The 11619-nt window shown below is 38.8% G+C and overlaps 1 protein-coding gene across 3 annotated transcripts; it reads left to right on the top strand.

The window, feature by feature from the left end:
* Positions 1-487: 487 nt before the first annotated feature.
* LOC146484933 (guanylate-binding protein 6-like) lies at positions 488-9490 on the top strand. 3 transcript variants are annotated; one of them, XM_085103774.1, is made up of 12 exons: positions 490-902; positions 1923-2029; positions 2848-2991; positions 3276-3433; positions 3579-3751; positions 4513-4690; positions 5250-5505; positions 6080-6372; positions 6844-7098; positions 7636-7758; positions 8203-8250; positions 8418-9488. In XM_085103774.1, exons 2-12 carry the CDS (start codon positions 2017-2019, stop codon positions 9108-9110), a joined length of 2334 nt encoding a protein of 777 aa, XP_084959900.1. In that variant the 5' UTR covers positions 490-902; positions 1923-2016; the 3' UTR covers positions 9111-9488. The 3 variants fall into 3 exon arrangements, with proteins under 3 accessions (XP_084959902.1, XP_084959900.1, XP_084959901.1); XM_085103775.1 differs by having other exon boundaries at positions 490-906; XM_085103776.1 differs by lacking the exon at positions 6844-7098 and having other exon boundaries at positions 488-2029; positions 8418-9490.
* Positions 9491-11619: the final 2129 nt, after the last annotated feature.

Raw genomic sequence — 11619 nt, 5'->3', positions numbered from 1 at the left:
GGCTTGTGAATAGAATAACTGATGTCAAGGATTTTGTTATGCAACCCTTCCCCCCTCCCTCACAATGTCTCATAAGCCTATACCTTCGACAACCACACCTCCTGAAACAAGACAGGCTCGATAGTTAAATTTGAAATTCATGGCCTTTAGACCATCCTTAATACTGTTTTTCCTGTTTTCCACTGAGATGCTTTTATTTTTCTCTTAAACCTCGTCTAACAGAAGTCCAAGTGTTTTTAATTTCCAGCATGATGTTACCATGAAGGGCTGTCTCATTTAAAAATATAACTGTCGCCGTCTTTTTTGAGAAGATCAGTCATCTCCAAAAGACAGGGGGTTGCTAGTAGAATGAATACTCCAAAACAAGGCTGGACACGTTATTGATACAAAGTACACCCAACGAGAAATTTATTTCAACCTTAACAGCACCCCTCGCTTAAACAAAACAACCCCCCCCCCCCCCCAAAAAAAAAACCCGTCCCAACAAACAAAGGTGCACGATTCGGACCCAGGCCATTTGCTTCATATCTCCTATCGATATTCTCTAGCCATGACACCAAATGACGTCAAACTGCTTACCCCAAAAACGCTGTCCCCTGCCTTCTTAATAGTCCTTTGTAGCCTAATAGCCGGCTTCGGACTCCGTTCTCCTACTTGTCAAAAATGTCATAGCTCCAGGACTCCAAACAACACCCCTTCCGGACCGGCTAACAAGAATAAATGCATTGCGTGACCCTGAACTGACGAACCGTGCATTGAATTCCCGGAATACTACAAGCCTGAGAAAACGGACACTGCGTTCTTAACAACAACCCGTACAAAGAACTTATCACTTTAATCGTCGGTTGTTACTTATCTTGGAAGCGCTGTGAACTGATGGGAATTTAAGATCAGTCCTAAAGGTAAGTCGAGGCAAGTGTCGTGGGCTCTAGAGCTGGTTTGACAGATCAGATTAGTAGACAAGCTTTTTTGTTCGTTGTTGCATGACTTCGACGACTCAGGGGTTTCAGTTATCGTATGGGATAAAATGTATGTCTTACTAGTCCAGGTCCGTGATATATGAAAGCTGGTTGTCAGCGTTGTTTGATGTGGCCTAAAGATCTCGCAGGGAGTTGGAACCCGTGAATCCAGTCATAGATCGAATCAAGTTAATAATTGCTTATTCCTTTGTACTTCCGCGTACAATACTCAATCGCTGTGTATTTTGGTTTCGGCAAATAACGATACATTTAAACCATACCATAACGTACATATAATATCGTGAATTTGCGGTTCAGGGGGAATAGTTATAATCAACACTACGCAACAAAGGCTGGACCTTTATTTTTCACGCGTCATTTGACACCCGAATTGAGACGCACACAAATGAGAACTTCATGTCAGTAGTTAATGGTGACAGTTTTGCATATTTATGCGGTCAAAACATTTTACGACTGTTTTGAAAATGGAAGGTAATCATGATAAGCCACTTTTATGAGAGATTATCCAGGTTCTCATTCCCGAAACACCGCTACACCAAATACATAGTGAAGGGAAAGGCTGAATACCAGTGTGCCACAAGTGAGAAATGGTTTGCGGAAGATGAATGGTGGACAGCAGAATTCATTTACATATAGCACGGACAACATCAATTTGAATATGAATTGTCAATTTACAAGCCTGAAAAATTTCTATTTGACTAACTTTTTAACATTTATAATACATGTAAGGTGTGGAAGTGACCACTAATGGTGTTCGTACGGGTGTTGCTAATCAGGAACTCTGTTTGTCAGCCATAGAGGAAGTGACAAATGAAACGAGGAAGCACAATACGAAACTTTTTATCGTACATTTGATCCCTATTTTAAACAATTTTTTTTGTCTTCGTCGTAACCTTTGTGCTTCCCTCTGTAATGTATTGAACTGTCATAATTTTTGCATAGACAGCGGTGATGACAATGGGCAATTGACATCAGAAATGAACAGCAGTAACATTGGTTCTATGTGAGAGTAAATAAATGTCAGTTCTCAGCGGTGATGGATGAACCAGGTAAGTGAAAGAAGAAATGTAGTTTTACTGGAGGGAACAAAGTTGAGAATTTTCCCATGTAGGGGGGGGGGGGGGGGGGGTTATAGTATGAGTCACATTATGTATGAGTCACATTTATGTCCTAGTGTCAACTGTCCAATTGAGCCCATTGTTTTCTCAGTGATTCATTGAAAGTATCCGATCATCAGGGGTATACAACCATTTTTCTTGCGATCAAACTTCCGCACAACGTGTACTTCTGACCATTTTCAGATGCCCCAGACAAAGTATGTTCGTCTGAGTTTAGGTATACACTACTCTGTTCTATTTATAACAACTTTTTTTTAATTTTCGGGTTCTTGTTGAACGTTCTGACTTTTTGAACAATTTGAGCTTAATACAAGTGAATGTCCACGTGAGACCGCCGGGGAACCATTAAAAGAGCATTATTTGCCGTATTACGGTATCAAGATACTTGTGGTATATGGTTGCGCTGCTTAAGTGCTGTGCACCGGATATCGTCATTTGGTTTTGCAATAAATTAAATTATCCATTTTAATACTGCTCGTTTTTTTGAAAAAGAAATGAATGGTCAAAAGAAAAATGTTCTTAACTCAGCCTGAAGTATATTCTTAGAATGGTAAGTTAAAATTTTGGTTTATCTCAGCCTCAACGTTGTTATTACAGCGCAAAAGGGTTCTTATAAAAACAAAGTTCATCAAAGTTGAAACTTTTTTTATTCTTTTGTCAGATTTAATAATTTAAGTTTATTTGTTCGTTTAATTTTATTTAACATCCTCCCGAAATATTATGCTTTATTGCCTTTGCTTTTATTTCAGGAAAAAGAAAATCTGCGATACCTCTTTGTCTACCCAACAACTGGCGTTGGATTCCAGAGATGGGAAAATGTGAAAAGATTAATGACAAACGTTCTTCACTTTACGTGATCGACGAAGCACTAGAACAACTTCGAAAAGTTAAAGGTAATTGTTAGGAAATGAATAGATGGTTTGGTTTTGGTATCAACTCAGCTAATAGGGTAATTTGAATTGGCCATCGTAAAGATATTCAACTGACTGACTGACTGACTGACTGACTGACTGACTGACTGACTAAGTCGAAGCTGTTAGGCCTCCAGTGCTAAATGGCTCTCTTTTTTGACTGATAGGGAGGTGGATGGGTAGATTGATTAATTGATTGGTGGATGGATGGATGGATTGATTAATTGATTGATTGATTGATTGATTGATTGATTGATTGATTCTAGGTCCCGTTTGTGTGGTGTCTATTGCTGGAACATACAGAAAGGGAAAGTCATATATTTTAAGCGAAGCTTTCGATCAGCAGGATGTCTTCCCTCTTGGACATGAAATGGATCCCGAAACTGTGGGAATCTGGTTATGGATTGTACCGGGAAAACATAAGGTTCTACGTCCTTTTCTTTTTATACTGTATCTGTTATTTGAGCACAATGTTGAACTTTGTGCTCATTGGTTCATTTAAACAGAGTAATTCAGTTACAGTTTTTAATTTACAAGTCTTCATTCCTTTCCTTTCTGACAATGTCTAGGACGCAAATGGCAGGGAGTTCACAGTTGTCTTGTTGGATTCCGAAGGCATTGACTCTACATCCAATAGAGGGTTTCAAGATCATCAAATCTTCACCTTGACTGTCTTGTTAGCTTCCGTGTTAATATATAATTCTCAAGGTGTTCCAACAAGAAGTGATGTAGGAGAACTGGAGTATCCTATCTATTGTCATTATCACTATGATCATTATTGTCACTGTCACTTTATCTGGAAAATACTTGTCATTGTCATTATCGATCTGACTATTATTTGGGGACACAGTGTGAAACTAAGTAGGCATGCATGAAATACTTAAGGCCCCTAAAGACTGTGCAGGTATATTAATCTGGGTTTTATTTTACACGATGTTGACAATAGAGGAGGTTCTTTTTTTTCTAACAAGTAATCATAGGCTGTTGTTAAATTTTGAGTAACTATCGTCAAATTAAGTTAAAGCAGGTTGCCTTTTATAGTTAAATTTTGATTTTTTTTATGGAACCAAAGTGTTTAATTATTTATTATTAATAATATAAACAGGAAGTTGAAGTACAGTCGGTTCCCATGCACCCGAAAGCAGCGAAGCTAGCTAGTAGGGACGGGTAGGCCGGAGCGGAAAGATGAATACACCAAGACGTTCAAAAGCAGAAAAAGAAAAAATTAAAATACAATTTAATATAAGAAAAGAAAATTATACAATACAATATAGAAAAACAGTTAAGTGATTTACTATAACAGAGGCTATTCTAGTGCTATTTAGGTTCCATAAAACTGGCACTGAGTCATTTTAGCAAAAAAAAAAAAAAAAGGAAAAGAAACGTGCATGTTTTTTACCCAAACGTTTAGCTACCGCTTGTTCCGGGGCAACTATATTGCCCTGCTCAGAAGCAACAATAAGACACCATAAATATCTCCAATGCATCCTTAACTTTGTAAAGCTTTATCGTTAAACTTTCCCAACGGATTCAGATACGAACAGGATCCCGATTTGCTCACACTGGGAAAGACACAGAGTTCTTCCACCAAACGTTTCCTTCTTTTATCTGGCTGTTACGAGACGTAACTCAATCCATTCCGACGGACTGTGTAAACATCAAAGACTATTTCTTGAGAAAGGTCAGATTTACCTGATTTACCCATATATAATTTCTATGTACTTTCGTTTTCTTGCATATGTTTGGTAAACGCTTTTGCTCAGCTTTGGAGATTACGTTTTGTATGGACTACGTCCTATCACGGAATGGGAAGGCAATTATGATTTTCTAGCATTTCTACGGTGTTGCTGAAAGGTAATATTCTGAACCTGAACCTATGCGTACTGCATTTTCAACAATTGACTATCAAAGTTCTGGCAAACTTCATATATGGCAACTATTTTAATAGTGCACGCTATGATGCGTGGATATGGTCTCTTAAAATACGCCTACTTATCAGTGGACATGTGAATATATGGTTCTGCTGAACGTCCAAACATTTCTGACCAAGGTGCCTAACGTTTGTTTGGGGGCAATACATGACGTGCAGTCGAAATATTTCAACAGTCTTGCCTCGAAAAAAAGCGTTTGGAAAATGATGGATGGAAATCATAAAATTCATTTTACTAGAATGTCATTGATTTCACAGACATTTTAGGTGATGGGGTGGCACTCGATATCATTATTGTTGTTTCTTTCAGGTTTTTAAAGACAAGGTCTCATCCGACACTAAAGGCAAACGAGTTGCGGAAAGTATTTTACGATTCTTTTCCGGTTTCAATGCCTTCATGCTGCCCTCTCCCTCTGTGGATCCTGAGACAATGAAATGTTTAACCCAGAAAAAGAGCAAGGTCAACCCCTCATTCATAAGTGCTTTAAATGAGTTCAAGCGCCTTATAGAGACTGTTCTGGCCCCTAAAAGAAGCTTCACGGATGGAGAACTCGTCACTGGACAGGGTACAGCTATACCTACTTTCTTCGTTTTTGTTCAATCTCTTAGTGACGTCTTGACTAGTTACATCTCTGTTTCTCGGTACATGCATCTCTCATGGCCACACCACCCCTTTAACGGCTGAAATTTCAGGAAAACCTCGCAAATGTACGCACAAAAGAGCAAAATTTGTGGCATCAAATATGTATTTTGGAGGCTCATATATTAACCTCTTCCTACATCGGAGGTCATTTTTAAAAATGCTCAGAAAACAAACATTTCGTTTAGCTTAACATTCCCTTTGCAGTTGCCTTTTAATTCCCTTTTAGTCATGGAGCATGCTTTTAAAATTCTTTCACTTCACTCACATCGCTTATAATCTCATACGCCACAAGACGTTCAACTGGCTTAGTCCTAAAGAGTGCATAAATCCGCGGTCATGTATTTCTTCTTTTAATCCGGTTCGTTATTTTTTCTTTTTTCTCAAGAGTGCATCATTGTTTGTTTGATGTATATTTTGGGACATTATTATTTTAAATGAATGACTGGTGCTTACGTATGACTCAGCTTAACTTATCAACTGCGTACGTACCCTTTTAGGTCTCGCTGCCTTGCTTCAGCAATATGTCCATGCAATACATACTGGTGAAATTCCTAATATGCAAAGAGCTTGGGACACATACGTTGGAGAGAAATTCCGTGAAGCCAAACAAACCACACTAGAGATGTATGACCTTATCCTGTCAGTACATTTAAAGGAAAACCTGCCTTGTGACAACAACGACATTCGCTTGATTCACAATGAAGCACTTCCGGAGTGTGAAGATAAATTCATCACGGAAGTCGCTGGAATCTCTACAGACATGGTCGAAGAACATATAGGGCAGCTTAAAGTGAGTATGACGACTTTGCTTTCTTTAGTGCTGAGGCTGCGGCATCGAATGTAATTAAAATCGTGCTTTGTACCCATTATGGGCATCATCATTTTCTTCTTCTTCTTCTTCTTCTTCTTCTTCTTCTTCTTCTTCTTCTTCTTCTTCTTCTTCTTCTTCTTCTTCTTCTTCTTCTTCTTCTTTATCATCATCATCATCATCATCATCATCATCATCATCATCATCATCATCGTCATCATCATCATCATCGTCATCATCATCATCATCATCGTCATCATCATCATCATCATCATCATCATCACCATCAGCAATTGTTATGTTCTTGTTGCCTATATTTAAACCAGTTAGAATGTCATTGTCATCGTCACTGTCTCCGCCATTGTTATTGTTAACGATATTGTCATCGAACTTGAGGAATATCATGTCAATTATCACTACCGTTATTACTCTTTCAATACGTCATTTCTGTAGAAATCCATGGAAAGAAAATTGTCCACTTGGCAAGCTGAGAATGAGAAACAAACCAGAGAATATTGTGAAGGCCTCCTGTCTGTGCTAAAAAGCGAACATTTAGATCCGGTGTTGAAGAAACTGCAAGGCAAAGAAGCAGCCCGGGTGTCTTTTGGTGAAGTCATTAGTGCATATCACGAAATAAAAGAAGACTACGAGAAAGATGCCAAGGGTGCAAAGGATGTCATTGCTGCGGTTTTCTTTGAATTCCACCCAGTACGTAAGAAAGTTTCAGTAGCGTGTTCCGTTTTTTGTACCTCATTTTGCATCAGTTCAAATTAGAGATGCGAGATGTATGTGGAAGCATTATTTTGCAGCTAACATTAAAACGAACGGGAAAAATTCAAATAACAAAGAAAATCCCTGTTCAGTAGAACTATAGAGGGGGTTGGGGAAGGGCAAAGCAACAGAATCCTAAGTAGGGAACAACGGTAAGGTTTTCACTCGGCTACCTATCTACTGATACTCAAGTAAAGAAGGATTTTAATGTACGGTTAACCTTAACCTTACAAGAGAAAACTTCCTCTTTAAGTTCAGCAACGATGTTTATCATTCTCCATACTTAACATGGTGGACAGTTAAAAAATTATACCAACATGTCAGAAAATGATACCTTCAACCAAGGATACTTCGTTTACGATTCTCCTGTACTAACGTAACTGGAACCATAGCGTACCTAATAACTGAAATAACCTCATACCTAAATCAACTAGCTGCTGTTCTCTGATAAGTAAACCATAGTATGTTTTCTAGCAATTACTGAAGGAAAAGGATCAATATCTGGGGCTTCTGAGACAACTAAAGGATTTCGATGAGGAACTGAGCCGCGAGTTAGCGGCCAAGGCTTATCAAGAGCGAGAGAGGAAAAGGCTGGAGGTAATAAATGTTACGAAGTAATACCCATCATAATACCTGGTCCAACAGAAAGTACCCATTATTTCATCTATCCATCCTTCAGCCCTCTGTCTGTCCGTCCGTTCATCCAGCCATATATCCAATTAACGTACTAAAAACAAAGACAATCAATCAGTTTAACATGCTCTTTAATTATTCAAAACCACTGTTTGGTAGCCATCTGCATTTGTATTTGACTCTTCCCTTACTTTGATAACAAAATTTTATTTTAGGTTCCTGATAATAATTATTTTAGCCCATCATTACAATTAAGGCAAGGGCAACAAGCACAAACAGTTCCAAAATCTGAAGATTTTATCGTTCAAAATGCATGCACAAATGACAAGATTTTTCTTTCATTAGGATACAAAATGTTAAGGAAATGTATCATCATTTCACCTTATTTTTTTGCTTTTTCTTCAACAGGAACAGCAATGTCGGTTGCAGCAGGACAATTGTGAACTGAGAAGACAGGTAACAACTACATGAAGTTATAACTGAGGATAATTAAGCTATTGGGAAGATGATCATGTAATCTCAAACAACTGAGCCGCGTTTTTGATAAGAAGAAAACAATGGCCCAGATGAAATTGTTTATCAAAAGGGAATAAATAGATAGTTTTCATTTTTCCCGCTTTCAGATGGAACTGATGATCAAGAATCTAGAAGAGGAGAAAAAGAGGTTCCGTGAGCAAATAGAAGCTGAAAGGAAGGCACAACAAGATCAACTCAACAACATGAAAGCAGCGAGTATAATTCAAGCTCAGGAGGAACGAAAAGCATTTATTGAGCAAAGGGAAGTTCTGAAAGTCCACGTTATGGAAATGCAAAAATACAATGAAGAAAACATGGAAAGGATAAAGCAAATGTCGGAGCTAGCCGCCAAACAAGATGAAGAAAAAGAAGAACTTCTTCAGCAAATAAGCGGTAAAGGCAGCGAGGACAAAGAAGCCTTAATAAAGGAGGTGAATGAGAGGCACGTGAGAGAGATGAAAGCACTTCGCGACGAAATGAACGCAAAGTTGGTCGAGGTGATGGCAAGTGCACCAAAAGTCGAGAAAGACAAACTTCGCACGCCAGGTTTGATGAATAAAAGAACCAAAGAAGCAGGAGAGCTTCATGATAAAGCAGAAGAAATACACAAAGCTCGGCAAGAGATAGAGAAGCCTGGTATTTTGAAAACTTTACTTAAGTTTGTTAGCAGAATTGTACCAGCAGCTGGAGCAGTTGCTTCTGCTGTTTGTCCAGTTGCTGCACCACTCGTGTTACCAATTACTGGTCTTGTCGGGGCGGCTGCTGGGTTTGTTGCAGATAATATTTGTAGTATCATGTAATGGTATTCGGCTCCTCTAATCTACCGGGGCTTTGTTTTTCAAAAATAAATAGTCAAATAGCCCCGTTTTGTCTTCAAAAAACTAATAGAGAAATTCGCTAAGGTGGCTGCCAGTTTGAATAAGTTGGATAATGTAAGTAGATGCAGCCTCAACTGACTTGCGGACAGACAATGATGCAGATAAATATAGATACTTCGCCATTTCGCTATAGTTTTCGCATACTTCTTGCATATAACCAAACGATGTGTCAGTTCATACGTACCATGATCTTTGAACTGGTTGATTAGTGTAAAAATGTAACTTTTATTAAACAATAATAATCACAAGTATACGTGTCACTCGTTATTTAGTATATTTATTATTTAGCATTAAGGGGAGTTGCCAGTGCCAGTTTGCCTCCTCTCTTGTTAACAAATTACTTTTGTAGCAATAATTCTACATCTACATGGATAGATAGCAATGGGTTTCTACAAGGCAAGCTTTTTGAAAAAAAAAATACATGCACTGAGATCACTTTTCCTGTGCGTCAACCTTATCTAGACCGAGGATGGAGGGGAGATGAGATTCTGCCCTCTGGGCCCGGTTGTTCAAAACCCCGATTAAGGCTATTCCCAGATTAAAATCACTAACACCGGGTTAGATAATCGGTGGATTGACAACACATGACTACTGTTTGTGTTTCGCTGTAAATCAGCCTCAATAAGGTCTGTTATGCATTCAATGGACTCCTTACCGAACCTGTAGCGAGCTCGAAGCTATTCATCGGTGTAATTGAGTAAATTAGCGTTAAACTGATGACTTCGTGGCCGTCTTTGCTGTACGGGAAGAACTTGCAACAAAAAGTCGGCCATTTTAATGTGTTGCAACATTAATCGGCCAATTAGTGAGTTAATCTTCCTCCGATTAGAGGTAGATTAGAGCTAATCGGGCTTTGAGCAGCGACATCTAATCCCCGATCAAATTTTAATCGGCGGTTTTGCAATTTAATCTCCGATTAGGGCTGATCGGGGTTTTGAACAACCGGGCCCTGTTTTCTTTTTTCTGCGTTTGATGGCCAATTAGGTGTTAATATTAGCGCCGGAATGACCGGCTACCTGTCAATTTTGGTTTGGGTTGGTGGGGGGGGGGGGGGGGGGGGAGGGGTGGAGGAGGGACAGATTTATGAACAGTTTCTTACAATTGTTTCATGAGGAAAGTTCAGTCGTACGCAAAGACTGAGAAAGCACGCCCTTTGGAACAAGAGAGATTCCTTTGTGCTAAGGCCGGTGAGAAGCATTTTTTCTATTTTCATTAAAATCTCCGGTTTAATGTTTGTAGCACGAAATCGTGTTGAGATGTATAGAAATAAAATAGTGAATTAGGTCTTACAATTCATAGATCGGTTAATCATTCCCAAAGTTCAGTGTACGATAGGTAAAAAAATTCAATTTCTATGCCTTATTTTACCTGATAATGAATTGAAGTCAAACGGTTTCATCCAACAAACAGCTGAAATTAACTTTATAAGAGCAGAGCTAATTGAGACGGCAAACGCCAGGTGAACTCCTACACTGCAAAATGGCAGTCTTAAGGAAATATATGTGTATTGTTTCTGGGAAATTTTGACGACCGTGGTCAGGAAAGACTTTGAACTAAACAAATTAAACGAATAAGACATCGCCTCTTTTGTGGTCTTTCGACACACTGCAAAAGACGCGATGTCAAATTTAATCCTGTAAATCGATGTCTCTTATCGTTACATATCTTTTTTCAGTTGTCTTTCATGCCCCCTTTCAGTTAAGTGCAAAAGAAAGGGAAAATCATTATTGAACCATACTAATTTATTCAATTCCTGTATGAATTCATAACCACTACACCAAAGAAAACTCGCTGTATTTTTTTTTTTTTTACTTATTTATGCGCTTGACACATCACAACAAATGAAAGCTAGCCGTTTTCAAATCAATGCTAAACGCAAAATAAAAACTGCAGATGGATGCTAACGCCTAAAATGGTTCTTTGCTTACTGGAGCCCTATTCACTCAGTTCTCCGTTTCAGTTCTCGTGTACATGTACGCAATACTCCGCAATGCTCAACTGAATGGTAAGGAATACTACGCCGTGTAAACCTCATAAGGGGTCCAATAATATCAGGGTGCGTATTTGTAAAAAAAAAACAAAAACAAAAACAAAACAAAAAACGAGAATGATGATTATTCTAGGAAGTGACGCAGGCATACTCGGAAAAAAGAAATCCGAGTGCTCCTATCAGGAGTCGAACCTAAAACCTTCCGATTACTAGTTCGGATGCTCTACCACTGAGCTACAGGAGACTCGTGGGAGCTAAGGCCATTAAACTTTTGTCCCATGAACCTAGTTTAATGGCCTTAGCTCCCACGAGTCTCCTGTAGCTCAGTGGTAGAGCATCCGAACTAGTAATCAGAAGGTCTTAGGTTCGACTCCTGATAGGAGCACTCGGATTTCTTTTTTCCGAGTATGCCTGCGTCACTTCCTAGAATAATCATCATTC

Source organism: Pavona decussata, unplaced genomic scaffold (genome assembly GCF_977016875.1).
Source record: "Pavona decussata unplaced genomic scaffold, jaPavDecu1.1 SCAFFOLD_28, whole genome shotgun sequence".
Lineage (NCBI taxonomy): Eukaryota > Metazoa > Cnidaria > Anthozoa > Scleractinia > Agariciidae > Pavona > Pavona decussata.
Note: the sequence above shows the minus strand (reverse complement) of the source record. Positions and strands in the feature narration are given on the sequence as shown.

Bases quoted from the DNA above. Each gene is read 5' to 3' on its own strand.
- LOC146484933 (XM_085103774.1), top strand. The intron at 6,373-6,843 runs GTGAGTATGACG...TCATTTCTGTAG, and splicing joins AACATATAGGGCAGCTTAAA to AAATCCATGGAAAGAAAATT. The intron at 7,099-7,635 runs GTACGTAAGAAA...TATGTTTTCTAG, and splicing joins TTTTCTTTGAATTCCACCCA to CAATTACTGAAGGAAAAGGA.